The sequence below is a fragment of the Columba livia genome, chromosome 1 (genome assembly GCF_036013475.1).
Source record: "Columba livia isolate bColLiv1 breed racing homer chromosome 1, bColLiv1.pat.W.v2, whole genome shotgun sequence".
NCBI lineage: Eukaryota > Metazoa > Chordata > Aves > Columbiformes > Columbidae > Columba > Columba livia.
In genome coordinates this window covers 173,381,914-173,401,944 of record NC_088602.1, presented here as the reverse complement: position 1 = coordinate 173,401,944, position 20,031 = coordinate 173,381,914, and the positions used below count along the sequence as shown (strand labels likewise).

Here is a 20,031-nt window from a genome sequence, read left to right as displayed (position 1 = left end):
CAAACATTACTTTTTTTCTTGCAAAGATGCAGGCTCTAATCTCCAAATCCATGCCAGGGTGAATGGGAGCTTGCTTTGGGACTTGTCTTCTTATCAGCTAAACAAGAGTCCCACTTTGTTTGCCTGCAGGGCAAGCACCCTCCCAGGGGGCTGGCTGTGTTGGGATGCTTGGGCTGCATCCCCTGGAGTGGATGTCATTTGGGAGCTTTCACCTGAAGCCATGTGTTACACCAGTTCCCCTTCCCTGTGAGAAGAGCTGCATTGCTCCAGGGCAAATCTGGGACTTTGCTCTACATTTGAGTGACTGCAGGTTAAAATCTTTTCATTTTCTTTCCTCCCCCCCTAGACTCTCGTCCTCATAAAAGACACAGGCAACTGGTTTAGAGCCTGAAATAACACCTCACAGGGGACCTGTGAAAATCAGCAACTTAATCTTTGCTCAGAGCTTCGAAAGTGCATGGCACTAGCAATGCCCTAATCATAGAGCCAAGGAGGACACAGAGAGGACTTGACTCTCTAGGTCTGGTTGCCCATCTTTTCCCATTGACCCCAGGAGCAGTGGGCTTAGCCCTCTGCCTGGTCTCTTGCTCCACAGAGCCTCCCAGAGCCACAGACCCCATTTTCCTCTTGCGTGCTCCAGGAAAGACCATCTACCACCACAACCACCACCTCTCCATGATGAGGTTATCCTGGCACCCCTTTCCTATAGCAGGGCTGGTAACAGCAACTGGTTAGCAGCCAGGACTGTGCCAGGGTGGGTGAGCCCTCCATCTTCCCCCTGCCAGAGCCTGAACCCCCATTCAGCCCCATGTCAGGGTCAGAACAGCCCCCAATGGAGGGGCAAGGAGGATCCCCACTCTCCTGGCAGTGTGGCTGAGCTCAGTCTCACTGTTGTCTCTCAAGAGGACAAGGTAGCTGGCTTGTCACTTTGCAGTAGCCAGGGTATGGACGGATGCGAAGTTCTAGGGACCTCAGCCAGATACATCAAGTGAGCTTTTACCTGGTTTTCCCAGGGCAACCTGGCCGACAGCGGCACTAGGGAGAGGCGAGGGACTGAAAAACAGGGGGCAAGTAGAAATGGAAGAAAGCTGGGTCTGCAGCACATTCAAGCCTGTTCTCTCCCCATACCTCTTGCTGCCCTGCAACAGCAAGAGCAGTGCTCCCACCTTCCCCTGGAGGGCTGGGCAGTTGAGCCCCTGCTAGAGGAGAAAAATACCCCATCATGCATCACCCAAACCTTCGCAGTAACAAACAAGCCCAGAGCCTGCCACCCACTTCCATTATGAATGGCATTTAATTCTCCTTTATATGCGGTTTGCCAATAAAAGGCTTCATTAATAATTTACAAGCAATAAAGAGTACAGCTCCTATAAAACGAGGGTTTGTTGCAAGCTTAGTGTCACTCCAGCCATGGAGGGGTGTTGGCACACGAGCTGTGCTCTCTGTGCCGTGGGGCCAGAGATGAGGTAGACAGGAGAAGAGGGGACCCCAAGCACACAGTGCCACAGGGGAGACAGAGGTGATGGGTGAAGGGTTTCAGATGTGTGTGAGATATGCTCCTACACAGTCTGATGCCACACAGTTCCCCTACATTCCCCATCTGGCAATCTGACCATGTACCAGAGACAAGAGCAGCCCAAGGTGACGTGGAACAGCCCACAAGGGTGGTTTCTACCATGACACTGGAAGATGTCTCTCCAATAAAATACAGGAAGCTCAGACTGGGGAGGCAGCACATGTTACTCCCCAGATCTTGGTGGCTTCGAGGGGACCAGAAAGGCTACCCCTGGGGGCCTTTGCCGCCAGAATCCCCTCAGGGAGGAAGGACATGCTACCTGGAGGAACCCTGGGGAGGCAGGGACCTCTGAGAACATTCCTTGAGATGGTAGCTGGCAGTGCCCACTCTGCTATCCCCAGCTCAGTCATCGCCCTCCTCAATCCACAGTGGGCGTGTTTGCTCCTGGAAGATGCATCCCCGAACCACCTTGGGCAGCTCCTCGATGTGGCTCCAGGCGTGGGACTCCACACGGGCCCAGGAGCACGGCAGAGTGTGGAGAGCCTGCTCCACACCACGGCAGAACTTCAGCACCTCCGAGTCCCGCTGGCCCACCTTCCCCAGCAAGCTCCTGGGGAAAACACGGGGATGAGCATTACCCTTGGCATAGAGAGACAGGGTGGCAGAAACACCCAAGGAATCCTTCCCATGCACACAAAGCCAATTTTCCTGCCCTTTTTCCCCTCACAGCAGCCAAGCCCAACATACACAGAGCAAGTGCTCCCACCCCAGTCCTTGTTCCTCCCTCTGAACAGAAACAAGGGTTTCTCTCCCCTTCAGTGATACCCTTCATCCATGCCACTCCAGCTCTTCTTACCTGAGTCCTCTAACATTCTTCTCGGTGACCTCGACATGGATAACGATGGGGTATATTTCACTTTTAATTAGATCCCTCACACACTGAACTCCCAGTTCTAGTAGGCAGTGTTTATTCTGGAAAGGAAATTGAACAGATTTACTGATTTAAATGGAGAAAAAATAACCCCAGCCCCTGACAGTTATATTAAATCAAACCACATACTGTGAAATATCATTGCTTTTCCAATAGTAATTCCATTAAATGTGGGATTTACAGACAGGGCCAAGAGGGAAGGTGAGAATTAGAGAGCAGGGTCACCCACTCTATCATCCCCAACCCAACCCAAGAGTCCAACAGTCCCCTTACTTGGCCACAGCTCATCTTCATATCCCCTTTGTCATCATTATCACCCGCAGCCCCACATTTCTCCATCTACCCTGAGCAGAGGTGTTGCTGCTTTGGTGAAGATGAGGAATGTGAGAGCAGGGAGGTCACTTCTGTGTATGGTATTTCCCACTGCCTCCTTCACGAATCCCCAATTGCCATTTCTTTCACCTGAGCTCAACAGAGTATCAGGGAGAAGTCCATATCTGCTGTTCCATAACCCCATAGCACCTGGACCTCAAACACCCTCCAAATTACACAGCCCCCAAGCAAGCAGCTCCTTCTCTATCACCACACTACCCTCCCTCCCCCTAGCTCAGCTGTCCCCTCCTCTCTCCCAATCTGAGCAGGATGCCCCATCCTGGCCCTCTCTCTCCACATCAAACAGCTCAGCACCTTTTCCATTGCCTCCTGGATCATGCGGATTCGCCCGCTCTCCCTCCAGTCCTGGGGGGCGCTTCTAGACACAGGCTGCTCCTGAGCGTGGGTAGCACTCCGATTCCCGTCTGCCAGCTTCTCTGCAAGCCAAGAGGAGATATGAAAAGGGAGATGTCAGCCCCTTCTCCCTTTCGCACACACTTCCTACCTCAGATCCTGCATGTCTACTGCCACGCTGATGCTTATTGAGTTCCCTGTTTATGGATTCTGGAGAGCAAGCCTAATTATACAACATTACACATTGGCATGGATCTCCTGCAGCTTTCTGCGTACAGAACAAGCAAGATATCACAGCTGAAGACACCTTGCAGGGCAAGACCAGCATCTGTGTTGCAGTATCACAGCAACCTAAGCCAGCTCACAGCCTCAATCCCCCCTTCCCTACTGCCACACTGTCCCACCCCCTCCATAACAGAATGTGGCAGAAAAGTAATCACTTCATTTTGCCAGGTAGGTTTTCTGCAGGGTTTGTGAGCTGCATGGGCTCGTAGGTGGCTCCAGCAAGCAGCAGGGCTGAGGAAGCAAGGGGAGCAAATATTTGGCATGGGAGAGTAGGAAGAAGATAGGGAGCAAGCTGCTCAGAGAGGTTGTGGAGTCTCCTTCTCTGGAGACATTCAAAACCTGCCTGGACACAATCCTGAGTAACCTGCTCTAGGTGAACCTGCTCTAGCACAGTGCTTGGACTACATGATCTCCAGAGGTCCTTCCCAACCCCAACCATTCTGATTCTGTGATTCTGAACCTCCTTTTCTTGGCAACAGCCTGAGCCACCTCCACCTGCTTGGAGGTAGAAGGACAGAACCCTGCAGCTGAGGAACGCCAGGCAGGAGAACAGCAGAGAGGTGATGCTCCAGGCTGGCTGGGCATTCTCTGCTACCTCTGCTTGGTGGCACAGGTACTTCCCAGGTAGAGCTGGATCCTTCAAAGACATCTGTTCCCTTTGGGGGCAGGAGGCTCCTGGGGAAGCTGGGCTGGCTCAGACTAACTCTGCACTGCCTGGGGAGTTCTCCAAGGTAAAATAAAGGCAGCAAAGATAAATGGCTTGAGGCTCCTGGATCACCTTCCTTCCCCCACAACAAGCAAAACTGGCAGGAGTGAAGGGAGTTTTTGCCCTCAGTGTCAAGTCGCCGGTCGCAGTAATGACTTCGGAGCACATCCCCATGCAATATTTGGAGGACCCTGCAGAGGGCTCAGCAGGGCAGGATATATGGTAAAGTCACTCAGACAAGGAGCCCAGCGACCAAAATTTGCAGAGCCACTCTTCTGCAGCAAACCTAAGACTTTTCACTACCTCCATAACCACTCCCCCCCGCCCCAAAAATATACTAACTCATTTTTCAGTCCTGCAGTTCGCAAAGGGAGAAGTCTAAACATGGGGAAAGGAGAGAGATGGAGAAGGGAGAAGGAAGGAAGAAATGAGATGTCCTATGTAAAAATTCACTATGGGAAAAAAGCCCTTTCCCCAGCAGCCTCTGCAGAGGTGTGCCAGCCTCATGCTACTGGCAGAAGGGAGAGGATGATAGCACTAAGGCTGGATCCTCTTGTCCCCGAGGAGGAAGAGCTGGTAGGAGGTCAACATGCAGATCCCACCTCAGCCAGGGGCTTCATCTCTGGCAAGAGCCACCCAGAGCAGCAATGCAACACCACCACCACCAGCTCAAGGGAAGAGAGAGGATGCCCATGCCCCATGAGACCAAAAGAAAGGTCTGGTTTCCCTGCCAGCCAAAGGGACAGGACACAGGTAAAAATAGAAGAGAACGTCTTGAAGACTCTGCCCAAAAAGGTGACCTGTCAACGGGTGTTGTTTGAGAAGAGTGAGAGACCCCCACACTTAGCCACTGAAGAGACACCTCATGTCCTCTCCGATAGTTCTATGAGACCACATCTCCTACTTCCAGCACTAAGAGCACTTCTTCCCTGAGTTGGACTGACCAAGGCCTCCACAGAAGTGACCTCCTTGAGCAACATCTGAGCTTCCTACCAGGTGGCTAAAAAGTGGCAGAAGGTAAAAGGAGCCTTGAGAAGTAAGAGACTTGCATACTTTACCTCACTCAGCCACAGGCTCCTAAAATGGCCTTGGACATGTCAACCACTCATTGCTGCCTACCTGCTGGGCACACGTGGAAGTCCAGCCGAGAAGTGGGCAAGTCCACCAGGTTCCTGATGAGCCGTGGTGCAATGCAGTTAGGTGACAGCACCACAGGACGGGGCATCTTCACCACCACAGGGCGCACCAGGCTGTAAGGCTTCAGCCTCATGTCTGGGTCTGGAAGACAAGGATGAAAAAAAGAAAGCCAAAGGTGAAAACATGGGAGACGAGGCTGCCACTAGCCCACAGACCACACAGTTCTTCCTGTACTGTCCCCTCATCCTAACTCATGGAGGCACCTACCAACCATCCTATGTCCCAGATGAGATCCTGGCCTGGTTACAACACTCACTCACCTCTGGCTGTAGCCCTCCTTGCCCATTTCCTGGGACTCCCTTGAATTACAAACCAGTTTATTCTCCACAAAAAAACAGGTGACCCCAAAAGCCACAAAAGCAATGGAAAGCCCCATAAAGCCTAGGGAAAGGAGCACGGACTTCCCAAAATCCCATTAGCGCAGTTATAAGAGGGACCCTAAGCAAAGAGACTGAGGCATCCCAGATGCCAATGTCCCTTCAGTGCCCACAGGCGACGACTGGGTCTCCAAGGGCAATGGGGCAGTTGCAGGGGCCACAGCTCACCTGAGCAGGGGTCCAGCCACAGCTGCTGAGGGGGCTGTTTTGAGCTTCTGTGCGGTTTGGATTTCACCAGGCGCAGTTGGTCCAAGGCCCGTTTCTTTAGCTGAGGAGAAAGCAAGGGCAATAAAGCTGAGAGCACTGAGCATTTCACACACATGTACACACACACACACACAGGGCTGGCTGCAGAACACCTGCCAGCAAACGAGATGGAGCGCACACACAAAAAGCATGGGACCGGGTCTGCAGCCCATCAGGTTCTGTCTGGGAAGTGGGAAGGAGGTAAGAAAGCAACCACAGAGCAGTAACATTGCCTGGGGCATAAGTCCCTGCTCTGCTTTCTGTCTTGGCTGCCACATTTATATGGTCTGTTTTACCAACAGAATGGGGCAGATTGCATGGCAAGGTGGTGGGCTGGCCATAGGCTCACACACAGAGCTCTCACTGCTGGCTTCTTTGGCTTACATTATTTCTGTGGCTCCTCTGCTGCCCAGGCATCAGGCCCTTCTCCTGGATCTTCAAAAGCTGGTGAGCCCTGAAAAGACAGTGAGGTTGCATTCAAACAACTCTAGAGCCCCCCAGGAACCATAACCTGCTGTGACCCTCTTTGCCAAACCCCACAGAGACCTGCTGAAGCATATCAAAGCCCTCACTCAACCTCCCAGTCTCTCAACAGTACCAAAACACTACCACATTGGTCCCCCATACAAGGCTTGGGCATTCCTCACATTCAAGAGGCCAGTCCTCACCCATCAGGACTCCTAGGGCATGCTCACCACAAATAAATGGGACTCAGGTACCCCAGGTACTGCCTGCCTTCCTCCTCATTCTGGTTACCTGCTGTAGTTGGGCACTGTTCCCTTGTCCAGGTCCCGCATGGTCAAGGGATCGACACGGGAACAGTACCACTCCAGCCCGCCTTTGTGCATGGTGTCCGTGACATGGAGGATCTCCCGACACTTGACGAACAGTGCATAAGGGTCTGATGGCTCCAGGAGGGACAGGTTGGTGCGTACATAGAATGAGTCTCCAGAAAACTTCTTCCCTTCTTCTAGGGCTTCCCGCAGAGGCTGGTATCCTGAAGCCAGAGATATAGGTCACCAGTGGGGGCACAAGAGACAACAGTTGCTGACAAGATAGGCAAGTCCCCAGCACAACTGTTATGCTATGGATTGGGGTGAGGGGGTGCAGAGGAGGCAAACAGACTGAAGGTCTGTACCTCCATCCTGTAACTCAGAGGATGTACATGTCACACCAGACAGGGAAAACTACCGGAGCTATGGCCAACCCCTGTGTCACACATGGTGGCCTAGGACCAAACAGGAGAGGAGAGAGAATAACTGAGATTCACCTCCAGGGCTGGGTGGAGGGTCTGGAAAGGAAGGCAGAGAGCTCAGGCTCCAAGGAGACCCAGCTCCCAGGGTCTTACCTTCCAGGTCCAGCTGAAAGACAAGTCTGGAAGGCTCGTCCCAATGCAGCAGGCTCAGGTAGGCGACCTCCCGTGTGCAGTTCTCCAGAGAAAGCACCTCTTCCCTCAGCGATGGCACCCTCAGCTAGCAAGGACCCGATGCCATTAGACCTAGGGGCTGGAAGAGCATGTTTCCCCCCAGCTCCCTCACCCACCAGGGCTACACAAGAGATGCAACAGAGCAATGTAGGCCTGGGGAAAGTTCTGCTTGAGAAAAAGGCAACCTCAACCTCCATCTGGTTCCCTCCTCTGCCTCTAAATACCTGCTGCCAGCCACCATCCAGTCCGGGCTGCTGTGAAAGCAAATGTGTGTGCATGAACGCGTGTGGGAGTGGGGGCGGGAGAGACAGTTTATTTTCAGTTACAGGTGGGATATTAATTCAAGAAGCATAGCTGTATTTCAAATGGTGTCATTCTTGCCAAAATAAATGCCCTTCCCTCCCTCCAGGAGCTTTCTTCAGAGCAATCATTCTCTATAGCTCAGGAGGGTCATGAAGGCCTGACAAATCTTGCTCCAGAATTGATCACTTCACAATGGGCATGTGTGGGATGCAGGATGCAAACTGCTCTGAAATACTACAAGGTGAGACAACTCAAGGGACACGTAGCCACACTTCTGTCTTAATCTGCATGACTCCTTTTTGTTTCTCCCCTCTCACAACTGAAGGAAGTGTTTTAGGACGTCTCAGCACTTTTATATGCACAAGTACACTTGAGTGCCATGAGACCTGGATGGTTGTTTATGCTGCATAAAGCTCTAGGCAGGGAGCAGTCCCAGGAAGCAGGAGAAATGGAGGTGGACTTTAAGAAGACATAGGCCAACTTGCACTGGGGATCACTCCACACTCCTTGCATCATCCTAGTGCCTTGCAAACCCACTAAGCGAGCTCATTCCTGGACTCACCTCGATGAGCCGGCACCCTTCCCTGAGTCCTGCATCCTCAACCCGTGAGCCTGGCTTGACCCACTGGACGTAAATCCCTGTCCTGTTTCCTCCAAGGATGGAGATGTCTGCTCTGAGCCTCTTCTCCTGGGCTGAGGGGTTGCTGGGGTGACCCATGCTAGGGAGCTGTACCACCAATGACCTGGCAAGGAGAAATGCTAAGTCCAACAACTGAAGTTTGCTGCCTTTTCTAAGAACAGGTCCCCCATGCAGGTCTCCAGCTACAGAGTGTTTATTGCATTGAGCACCATGCAGTACAGAGCTCATGATCACGGCCACCACCAGGGCACATACACACAACTTATGAACCCACGTAACCTCTTCCATTCCTCTAGCCCCAACACTGAAGCCAAGCTGAGCTCCCACGATCCTGTGCCTACCTAGAGAGATGTGTCCAGCCTAGGGAAACATCCACACCCCACACCCCACATCCACAACAAATGGGACAGCACAAAAATCTCAAGTCCTGCTAGGAAGCAAAGACTATAGGATCTTCATTTCTCTCCTCCCCCATTAGCGAGAAACAGCCCGCAAGGGGGTAGGCAGAAAGGAAGGGTCTCCCAAGCATGGTCCTCCAGCACCATGGCACATCCCCCTCAAGCAGCTGGCTCAGAGTGCCAAGCTCAGAGAACATTAGTCACCTCCTGGTGACCTCCTCACGGCTGGGAAGCGTGGACAGGCAGATGTCCGACTTCACCCTGTTGTAGGTGCTGCTGGAAGATGAGGAGAAGGCCCCAAGCGAGGTACTAGCAAACCCACTGCCTAGGAAAGAAAGTGAGAGGGAGAGAAAGGGTACATCAGTGCTGCAGGGAGCTCATGTTCTCAGGGTGGCAAAGGTCTGTCACCCCCCACTTGGGCATTTTCTAGCATCTGACTGGGAAGCTGAGGCTACAGGGAGTTTTTGGACAGTCACCCTCCTGGAAAGGGTTTCCCATGTCTACTGAAAAGAGCAAATCTTTGCTCTCTTCGTCAGCATTTCGGTCAGAAGGCAGCAGCAGTCATGGCCACCTGGATGTGCCCAGAGGAGATCAGCTACCAGCACCCACCACAGGACCTACCAGCACCAGGAGCTGCACTCCAGAAGATTTACTACCCATTACACAGAACCAATAACACCCCAGGGCAAAGGCATTTCTCTCTTCTGTTACCTGCTTCCTCAACTCCACATCAAGTTCTCTATAAACGCAGCTCTCCATAAATCAAACAGAGCTGATGTGAACAGCTCCTTACTCTGCAGGGGAAAAGCCAGGTTTTCCAGCTGCTGTGCCTGGCACAGCATGTGGGGTACATGTGGGTCCATGCTACAGGCGGAGAGCCCTCACAGTGAGCTGCACAAACCAAAGGCATGAGGGAGGGTCAGTTGTCCAACCCCTCTCCCCGCAGCCACCACTTGTTTTTAGCTAAGGCCTTCGGGAAAAGCCCCAATCCTGGTACCTGTTGCATCTTCAATGTTCCTAAAGGAGCCGCAGGACAAGCTACAAAAGAGACAGGAAGGTGAGCTTTGAGGCAGCAGCTTTTCCAAAGCCTGTTTGCATCCCATTCTCAATCCCATCCCCACAGCCTTCTCCCATGCCCCAGAAAGAACCCCCCGCAGCCAGCATGCAGCTCCCAGTGAGCCTCCCCCCTCTCAGTCCCCACTCCAGGCTTCCCCCTCCCCTGCCAGCTGTCTCTCTCTGGCACCCACAAGCCCCACAGAGGCCACACAGACTCCATCAGCCTCCAGCAATCACCTTTTGTAGGGCATGCACCTATCTTCCCGCTGCCGTCGGAGGATGGAGCCGACGCAAGGTGGGAAAGGGAAGGTGGAAAGGCGATTAATATCCTTCTCACTGTCGGGAGTCACGTCCTTGGGCAGAGTGGAAGAAAAATGCCTGTTGACACCAACACCCAGCACACCTCTCCCCTCCCTTTGGCCTAGGTTGCAAACAGCTCCTAGGGTACCACATCCCTTTTCAGGGATCATTCACATCCCTCCAAATACCCAAAGGCACTTTGTTTTCCCAACGAGAGAGCACAGATGGAGACACATGACACTGTGTACCCAACTTTTTGCAATGTACAATATATGGGAGTAATAGCAGATGAAGGCAACATCCAGCCTTGCCATTTTATCTCACTTTTAGCCACTGCACACCCAGAGGTGTGAGTAGCCTATGGGAATGCCCATTTTAGGGTGCTCTAGGATGAGGCTTCAAAGAGACAAAGGAAAGAACCTGACTCCCTTATAAATAATATAATGCTACTACAGGATTTTCAAAAGAATTAGGGTTTCTCCCCCAGCATATGTAGATTAAACAGCTTTTGGGGAGGGTATCATTTTACATGAGGCTGTTGATTTCTGTGGTGTCATATGGGATGAAGACAGTTTTGCTTCGCCCCCATTCCCACCCACGTGAGTGCTGCACACTTTGGTGCAGCATTGGCCGGTTTGTCAGAGACCAAGAGAACAAAGGTTTGCACATGGGACTTGCTCCCACCTTACACACCACCCCCTGCCCAGTCTTCCACCAAGTCACAGACCCACAGGGAACCTGCTCCAATGTCTCTGTGCCATTCTTGAGCAGCTTGGTTCTCCACTGCCCTCAGCTGAGGGCCAGCCTGTCAGGGTCAAGTGCTCACCATGCTCTGAATGGCTGAATCCCCTGGGAACGGGATAGCAGAAACCCCCAGTGCATCCACAACTCCATTCGTAAAGCTGGAAGGGTTGTCTACAAGGCTCCAGGTGCTGCTGAGGTTGGAGCAGAGGGAGTAGGAAGAGCTGCACATCTGGGAGAGAAGGGACTCATCATCTCATCGCATCCCTCAGAAATCAGCCCTGATGCCCCCTGCCTTCTGTTCCCCCTTCCTTCCAGCCACCCTCACCTTGCCTAGGCTGCGGCTGCCTTGGCAGCGCTGCAGCTGTGCCTCCAGGGTGCTGTTCAGCCCTTCTGCCTGGCTCAGCTTGCTTAGGAGCTCGTCCCTCTCCTCCTCCAAGGCCCGCACACGTTTGCGGTACTGGTCCTTCTCAATCAAGCTCTGGGAGTATTGTAGCTGCACCCCATCACGGTGCTGGATTGCCTGCAAGGAGCCAGGTTGAAAGTGAGAAAAGGTGGAGGACTGCACTACTAATCCCCACCTCCCACACTGGCATGGATGGAAAAGATCCAGTGGGGAAGGACGGATGTATCTGGAGCAGAAATGAAAGCCCTGGTCCTGTTGGAAGACAGAGGGCAATTCACCTGGTCCCGCTCTTTCTCAATCTCCTCTAGCTGCAGCAGCACTGTGTTCATCCGATGCTTGTAGAGATCACAGTCCTTCTGCAGTGTCCGGTATTTCAGCTGCAGATCTTCCACCTCCTGCAGGTACTGGCAACAGTGGGCAACAAGCATTAGCCCTCTTGGAAGCGACTGCTGTGGCTTCCTAACCTACTCTCTCCCCCCTCTTCCAGGACCTGATCTGTGCGCAGGGATGGGGGCAGTGATGGATGTTCTACCTTATCCCTCAGCTCTTCAGCCCACTGCAGCTCGTTCTGCAAGGAGTTGAGTTTCTGGCAGAGATCTTGCCGGTCATCTTGGGCTTCCTTCCAGTCGTGCTCCAAGATGTCCAGCAGGATCTGCTCAGAGCCTGGCACTGGGCCCTCGCCAGGCTTCTAGGAGGAGAGAAGGTAATATCACTGCACCACAAGCATCAAGGGAGCTCCTTCAGACCAGGGCAGTGACAGGCAGACTGGCAAGACTGCCACCATCACTCCTGCATTAATCTACCATGCACTCCAAGGCACAAAGTCCCACTTGTGAGCACAACCAAGAGTCACAAGCTGGAAACAAGGACCCGTCATTACCCAGAAGCAAGGGCAGCCACCATAGCCAAGCAATATTCTCAGAGGAAGGGACAGACCAGCAGAGGACAATGATTTCCCCCATCTTTCCAGTGCCCACGTCACCAGCACTGGGGGTGCCCCAGGAAAGGAGACAACCTGCCCTGCCCCACTAGGTACCTGCAACCTGCCCTGCAGCTCCTGCAGTGAAGCTGTGAGCCGCTGGTTCTCAGCCCACAGCTCAGACACAGCATCGGGGTGGCCCCGCTCCTCCACCTCTCGCTGGGGCGGCGTAGACACCTGTTTCCGCAGCAGGCTGCACTCCTCCTCCAGGCTGGTCACTTTGCATTTCAGCTGGTCCACCTACAACTCCGGGAAGAAACATAGTCTGACACACATGACCCTGCAACTCTGCCTTAGCAGGAGGGTGAAGCAGAGAGGACACTTGGCAGAAAAAGCTTCTGGAGACAAGGAAAGCAGAGGCTGGGCAACCATGTGAAGGACTATCCTACAGTTGGGCCAAGGTTAGCACAGCTGCACACAAAAGATTTTCCCTGCAGGGCAAAGGAGGAAGATGCACTTGCACAAGCACACTGAGTCTCAGGATCCTCTCTTGGTGCAATGACTTTCTTGCCACCTTGAGGCATCCCTGAATGCCGGTGGACCAGGACCTCTGGTGCACTGCCAGAACCAGCAGCTGTGAGTATCCCAAAGGCTTCCCAGCTTCTAGAACAGCCAAGAAACAAATTTGCAGCAGAAAAATCCACTGGAGGCTTTTCAGTGCGGGGAGGTCACCTCTGGCCTGGGAAGTGTCTGAGGCTCAAGCTCCTGAAGGCTGCAGGGTACCACAGGTGCTTCATCACACCTGGCCTGCTCTCACACTCTTCCACCAACGTGTCACTGGAGACAGCAGAAGTCAGTTACTTTTAGGAGTAAGGGAGGTCCTCACAGACCTGTAGCAACTGATGAGGTTGATCAGAGAACCAGAGTTTCACTGTCAGGTAGGCTCTAAAAGCAAATGGGGCAGGGAAAACCCATCAAAGCCACTGAGTAGTAAGAAGCACTGCCAAAATTGCCAAGGAGGGACTTGGGAACTGCATTACCTCTGCAAATCTGCCCAAAAGATCTCCAAGGAGTTCTGGGAACTAGTCACTTCTGGACCCTGGAGCCAGAAGGGGAAGGCAGGCTGGGGACCTGGTGGCTGCCAATGCTTCCAAGGGGATTTCTCCAGCCCACAGTCATGCACAAATAATTTACCTCCCTGCTCAGAGGAGGCCCAGGGGAGCTGGCATTGGCAGGAATACCAGATAACAAGCAGGGGAGGATCCCAGCTCTGGCAGAGCAGGATGAGGAGTGAAAGGTAGCCGCGGGGCTGCGTGAGAGGTCCAGGCCCAGACTGGTGGGGGGAATGCCAGGAGGCAGCAGAGCACCAAGGAAACCGGGTTATTAATAGGTTCAAGGTAGGGCTGTCCTTGCCCAGGCAGGAAATGGGTGCGTGTTTGCTGGAGGTGAGAGCTTGGCAGCTGGAGCACAGTGTCACGAATTCCTTCAGGTATGCGGGGCATGAGTCTCCCGAACGTCATGAGACAGATGAGGAGGCGATGGGGAGCAGCGAGGAGAGGGGGGGATGGAGTCTGGGCCAAAACACTCACTACTATGAGCAGTGAGGTGGCTGAGCAGCTCCAAGCAGTGCACACACGCCCAGCACCCCATGTGCCACCATCCTCACTAGAAAGAGAAAAATGCAAGCCCTTTCCCAGGGAAGAAGTAAATACAAACACTCAACAGAATCAGCTGCCTACTGCCTGCCTGTGCTGCCTGGACACAGGCAACCATCAGCAGAGTAGGCAGTGCAGGGCAGCAAGTGAATGCAGGAGGAGATGGGGCATCTCATGGAGTACTGCATCCAACATCAGAGCCCTCAGTGCATGAAAGACATGGACCTGTTGGAGAGGGTCCAGAGGAGGCCACAAAAATGATCAGAGGGCTGGAACAGCACTGCTATGAGGACAGGCTGAGAGAGTTGGGGTTGTTCAGCCTGGAGAAAACAGGGGTCCTGGGAGACCTTATTGTGGCCTTTCAGTACTTAAAAGGGGCCTAGAAGAAAGATGGGGACAGACTGTTTAGCAGAGTCTGTTGCAATAAGACAAGGGGTCATCGTTTTAGACTAAAGGAGGGGAGATTCAGGCTGGACATGGGAAATAAATTTTTTACAATGAGGGTCGTAAAACACTGGCAGTTTGCCCAGAAAGGTGGTAGATGCCCCATCGCTGGAGACATTCAAGGCCAGGCTGGACGGGGCTCTTAGCAACCTGATCTAGTTGAAGATGTCCCTGCTCATTGCAGGGGGTTGGACTAGATGACCTTTGAAGGTTCCTTCCAACCCAAACTATTCTGTGGTACCAATGGCCAGGCTGACAGATACTGGGGAAGGCATCACCCTGGCAGCTCTTCTGACCTGGGTTTGGTTCCTCTAGGTGACATATCTCCAGCTGCCCTAGGGCAGTGGTGAGTCTCCCATGCCGTGCTCATGACTTGGCCGCTCTGCCTTGCACAAGGCATGCCCACCATCAAGAGCAGGGGCATGCACCCCAACACGCATCCCACCTGCCATCAGCTCCTTCACACTCATGGGCCACCACGTGCAGTCACTTGTGTGCATCCCTCTCAGCCATCAGAGCCCCACCACCTCCCACCACCAACACCCACGCTCCCCAGGGCTGTACCACCAGCTGCAGGTCTCGGCTCCGCAGCACAGCCATGTTCTTCTCCTCGCAGAGCTGCGCATAGCGCATGGCCATCATGTAGTTCTCATCCTTCAGCCTCAGCAGCTCCAAGCTGTTGGAGTCCCACTCCTCTCTCAGACGCTGGCAACGCTCCTGCACCTTCTGGAGCTCCTGCAGCTGCTGCTCCATCCTGGCCTGCTCTTGCTCCAATGCCTGGTTTTTCACCTGGAGCTGGTGCTCCTTCAGTAGGTGCTCCTTCCTCTGAGCCCTCACCTTTTTCACCTCCATCATAAGGAACTGAGTGAGTCCCTCAGGGCCTTCCTCATCTGAGGGGAGACAAAGGAGAATCAGGTCCTGGCTGCTGAGACAGGCATAACCCCCAAAAAAGCAACCCAACACTCTGTTTTCCATCGAGAGGTGCCAAGCTCTCCTAAGCCCTTCTTGTCCCAGGCTTACGGCACCATGGTCCATCACATACATACACTTGCCCCCCTTACAGCCAGATCCAGAACACAGAGCTGTCAGTGTTCCTTGCACACAGCATGAACCAGGGCTTTATACATGCACAGGGACAGATTTATGGCCCTTCCCATGCGAGCAGCGCCGGCCCTTACCCAGGATCATAGAGCAGCGCTGGGCCGGCTCCCTCCCCGTTAGCCGGGTGTAATGCTCTGGGTAATAAAACTCTAAGGACTCCAGGAAGGCTTCGTAGCCTCGTTTCCCACGGCGCCGAAGGATGTCCATCAGGTAGCCTGGAAGAAGGTATAAAGAGCTAGGATGAATTCCCTGCAAACCAGAGAGAAAACAGCATAGCCCAGCTTCATGATACAAAGTAGCATCTCCACCAGTTCTACCTCCGCTCACAAAAAAGGAATGGCTAGAGGAGGGAATGGGATGGAGCTCTGCCCTCATCTGTGTGCACGCAGGGGGCGTCCCACAGAGGATGAGAGGGAGGTCTGGCTGCAGAGCATCTCAGGGAACAACAAAGCTGGGGTAGCAGTGCAGCAGGAGGCACCAGAAGGCCACAACACTACATGCTGGGTAGCATCCCCTGCCTATCAAAACCAGGTTGTCCCTCACAAAGTAGGCCCACCTCCGTGCAAGTTTGTGCTTTCTCTCACCTGTCTGGTTGCTTTTGCAAGGGAATCGGCATGAATTCAGCACCTCCTCCTCATCCTGCTCATCTATCACGCGGCACTGGCGCAGGTACGGGGTGAGCTTCGCAGGGTTCAGGGAGCGGGTCAGCTGGTGCCGCACACTCTCAACCTTCTCCCAGATGGTGTCTTCTTCCTCTTCCTGCTCCAAGAGGCTGCAGTTTTGGAGAGAGGCATTCTCCAGGGCTGGGAGGTTAAAAGGAAAGAAGAGCTCTGAGGAGTGATGAAGAAACAAAGGGTAAAAGGCAAGAGCAGCCATGGGAGAACATGAGCCAAGGTATGGTCTTGCAAATGGGACTCATACATCAGAAGCCATTTTACAGACAAATCAATCCAGCAGAATCTCAATGTGTCCACTTAGGGCCTTAGATATGCAGGAGGCAGACAGTAGTAGCGTATAAGGGGGTTAGAAACACATACAGTGGGAAGTCTAGGGAAAATGTGATCTTCACCCCTGAAGAACTCTGAAGTTCTCCCAACCATTACACATCTTTCCTTCGTCCCCATCCCTGAGAACAGAAAACTCTCAGAATCAAGAGTTTTCACTGCCCGTGACATGATCTCTCATATTGGGGTTGGAGAGGAAGGTTTCTCTGGGGATCCACTTGCCCTGCGTATGCCCCAAGCATCCATGACCAAACTTAAGTTCTCAAGGGCACCATGCCACAGAGCAGCTAAGCTACAGGTATTAGAGCCAATGGGGAATCGCAGAAGCATGTCTTCCATGTGTCTTCCACAGATCGGTGAGAAGCCCTGGAAATATGCAGCAACGAGGCAATCCCTCTATCAACCAAATAAAGCAGGAGGAACTCCTGAAGTCAGTGGAGAACCCTCAGAGCAGTGGTGAACCTGCTCCATTAAGTCCTCCAGGCTGCGACAGAGCAGGTATGTGTAAGGAGCTCTCTTCCCAGCTGGGTGTCGACTCAACCAGCGCATTTGTTTTCACTTGAGAAATAAAGCCTGCTTCACAGGCCAGAACAAATCCTTTTAGCTGGCAAGGGGAAGTACAGCAAAGAACATCTGACACTCAGAAGCCATCTCTCCTCCCCAGTAAGCACTATTAACTCCTCCTCTGGTGTTGGCATCAAGTCCAACTTTCCCATCCCAGCCACACAAAACATCCCCAGGGCAGTGGTTCATATTGCATGAAGGCAGGGGGAAGGAACTCTTCCACTCTTTTTGTCTTTTCTTTGGGTTTGTTTTTCTTTCTTGAGGTGAGAATGATATCATGGCATTTCAGACAGTCAAATAGCACAGCAAGGAGGGTGGCTGAGAGAGCTGTGTAGAAGTTAATCCTCCAAGTAGGAATATGGGAGGCTCAGGGTCTGCTGGATGAAGGATAACAGAAAGAGACAACTCTTGAATCCACAAAAGATGCTCAAGTGTCTGATTTCTGGCACCAAAGGGCTTAGGAGCCTAAATATCGATACAGATCTGGATTGTCCTGGGTTGAATAAAGAAAACAAACTGTATTTCACGCAGAAGCTGATCTCTCTCTCATTTGGGATAGACTTGCCACAGAGACATAAGTATGCAGAAGGAGGATGCAACAGCGGATCACAGAAGTTGCGCTGTTTCGAGCTCCCCGCCTCAGCAGCAGATTTATGCCTTTAAATCAAAGTATTTCTCCAAGAAAGCCAAGCCGGCTGTGCAAGCAGCAAACAGCTTCTTGGCAGGCAGGCTCGGCAGAGAGAGGGCAGAAGGGTTTGGTAGCCGGTACCCTTCCTCCTGCCCAGCGTAACCTTCCTCCTGCCCGCCGCTGCCCCTCCAGGATGGGGGGCCCAGGGGAAGGGGGGCGAGGCGGGCCAGTTTCCCCTTTCGGGCAGCACGGAGCCGCTCTTTGATGAACGGCGAGCCGAAGGTCAACCCTGAGGAGCTGGCTGGGGAAGAGGAGGAGAAGAAGAGCAAACACCCCACCAACACCACCACCACCACCCCAGAGCCCGGGAGAAACCCACGCCCCCGGCCGCCCCGGGGCGATGCCAACGGGAGCAGCAGCAACCTCCGCGGGAGAGGGGCACGGCGGGGCTGCGTCGATCCCGAAGGCTTCGCAAGGCCAGGGAAGAAGCGCCCGTGCCCCGTTCCCGGCCGAGGGTCCCCCCTTACCCGCCATCCCCGCCGCCGGGCAGGTTGCGCCCCGCTCCGCGCCCGCTCCGCCGCCGCCCGTCTCGCCGCCCCGGCAGGTGTGTCTGAAGCGCTCTCCCCACCCCGCTACACATTCCCTCCCTTCTTCCCTCCCTCCTCCAACCGGCTGGGAGGGAACCGGCAGCCCCCTGAGCAATGCAGAGCCCAGCCCTGCCCGCCCCCGTGGGCCGCGATGGAACTCACCGGCGGGGCGGGAGCGACCCCCCTCCCCCGGCCTCTCCTGGTTTCTGAGGCCCTCCAGCTGCTCCTCACCTGGGAAAGGTTCTTCTCCGTGTGTGTCCCGTCTTTCTGACCCTCCTCCCCAGCCCCGGACTGGAGCTGCTCTCCGGAAGGATGTGGCTCACGGGAGACTTCTCTTCCGAAACGCACCCGGCTTCACCTCCAGACAGACAGGCGGGGGAAGGGGGTGCCCGGCTTGGCCTCCCAGCAGAGACCCTGCCCGGGCTGAGCGCAGTTTCCCCAGCTCTGCCTGCAGAGAACATAGAATCATAGAATCATTTTGGTTGGAAGAGACCCTCAATATTATCGAGTCTAACCATTAGCATTACTTTGGTACTAAACCTTGTCCCTTAGAACCTAACCTATACATCTTTTAAACATCTTCTAAACACGTCCAGGGATGGTGATTCAACCGCTTCGCTGGGAAGTTGGTTCCAGGGCTTGACAATCCTTTCCATGAAGAACTTTTTCCTAGTATCCAATCTAAACTTCCCCTGGCACAACTTGATGATGAAGTGCATAAGGAAGAGATTTTTTTGGCTCTGGGGCTTCAGAAATTGCGGCCTGGCCACCCCAGGTAGACCTGGTTCTGGATGGAGTGGGGCATTTCAAGCAAGGAGAGGAAATGAGGCTGGTAGAAACAAGCTTGATCCAGGCCAAGAAGAGGTCCCACAGGCTTAATTTTGACCCCCAGTCCTCAGTAGTGTCTGTGGGTGGAGCTGGATGTGGAGGCACCCCCAGGGCAGCATGACTAAGCTGTACCCCAGGGCATGCAGGGGCTTGCACCAGCCAGCCTGGCCAAGCACTGAGTCCCCTGGGCCAGGGCAGATGCCAGGAAGCTTTCCTCCTCCGCAGGGTCCAGGTGGCCACAGCAATCACAGGAGTGGATCTGTGTGTCCGCACAGCATCCCAAAGAGCCTGCACAGGATAACTTCCACCCCTGCAGTGGACCAGACTGCCCAAATTCGTGCATACCACTGAGACTAGGAAGGGTCTGGGAGAAATGGAATTAGACACCATGGTTCAGTCCAGACATCATATGCCTCCCCCTCCAGAACTAAGGTGTTTTTCATTTTCTCTAGCAGCCCGATTTCATGCTCATTTCATCACTCTCAACTGTGTCAAACCTCAGACCTCAGGGGCCAGGGTAGACAGTGCAGGCTCTGTGCAAGAGATTTCCAATGCAATAACAAGCTCATAAGAAATCAGAGTTCACCTCATTCCCCTCAGCCTCAGGGTCAGCCCACCGAGTAGCCCAGAGTAGTGCTATGCGTCCCTCCAGGGCTCAGGACACAACATAAAGGAGCCCCACATTGCTCCTGACCCCGCCAGCATATTCCCAAAAGGGAGATGCCCTCAGCATCCCACAATTGCAGCTTCTAGGACCCCACCTCTGCATGGAAACCTTTCTCTCCTCCCTCAGGTAACCAAAGTGAGGGAAATGTGAAATAATCTTGAGGCACGAACTGGGCCCCCTGCCCTAAAGGATTTCTGCTGCACCCAAAATGAACATCTTCAGTTGTTTCTCCTCCAGGGCCAATGGCAGACACATCCCTGCAGTGCTCCTGCACTGGCTTTAGCAAGGTGGTTTAAGGGAAGGGAGGCTTTAGCAAGACTCTTTCCCCATGTGGCTGTGTTCATTTCAAGATCAAGCACAACCACCATCTGGGAATTGAG

At 53.6% G+C, this 20,031-nt stretch overlaps 2 protein-coding genes across 3 annotated transcripts in view; one reads left to right on the top strand and one right to left on the bottom strand.

The window, feature by feature from the left end:
• Positions 1-20,031, top strand: part of LGALS1 (galectin 1) — a 201,115-nt gene that overhangs the window by 86,520 nt on the left and 94,564 nt on the right. The gene's annotated exons all lie outside the window — the stretch shown is intronic.
• Positions 1,276-18,189, bottom strand: CARD10 (caspase recruitment domain family member 10). Of its 2 annotated transcripts, none has more exons than XM_005514707.3 (21): positions 18,097-18,189; positions 15,958-16,176; positions 15,451-15,588; positions 14,837-15,162; positions 12,291-12,473; positions 11,787-11,942; positions 11,533-11,658; positions 11,177-11,371; positions 10,934-11,080; positions 10,045-10,160; positions 9,749-9,789; positions 8,956-9,076; positions 8,276-8,456; positions 7,333-7,456; positions 6,741-6,981; positions 6,369-6,438; positions 5,907-6,006; positions 5,284-5,442; positions 3,135-3,256; positions 2,373-2,488; positions 1,276-2,126 (listed from the first exon to the last, which is right to left on the bottom strand). In XM_005514707.3, exons 1-21 carry the CDS (start codon positions 18,101-18,103, stop codon positions 1,919-1,921), a joined length of 3,096 nt encoding a protein of 1,031 aa, XP_005514764.2. In that variant the 5' UTR covers positions 18,104-18,189; the 3' UTR covers positions 1,276-1,918. The 2 variants fall into 2 exon arrangements, with proteins under 2 accessions (XP_005514764.2, XP_021138034.2); XM_021282359.2 differs by having other exon boundaries at positions 11,787-11,939.

What these genes read in the sequence shown, in the direction of transcription:
- CARD10 (XM_005514707.3), bottom strand. An exon ending in ACAGTGCCCAACTACAGCAG is followed by an intron (nt 6,439 to 6,740) that starts GTAACCAGAATG and finishes CTGTCTTTTCAG; the next exon opens with GGCTCACCAGCTTTTGAAGA. An exon ending in TCCAGGAGGCAATGGAAAAG is followed by an intron (nt 2,489 to 3,134) that starts GTGCTGAGCTGT and finishes TTTCCTTTCCAG; the next exon opens with AATAAACACTGCCTACTAGA.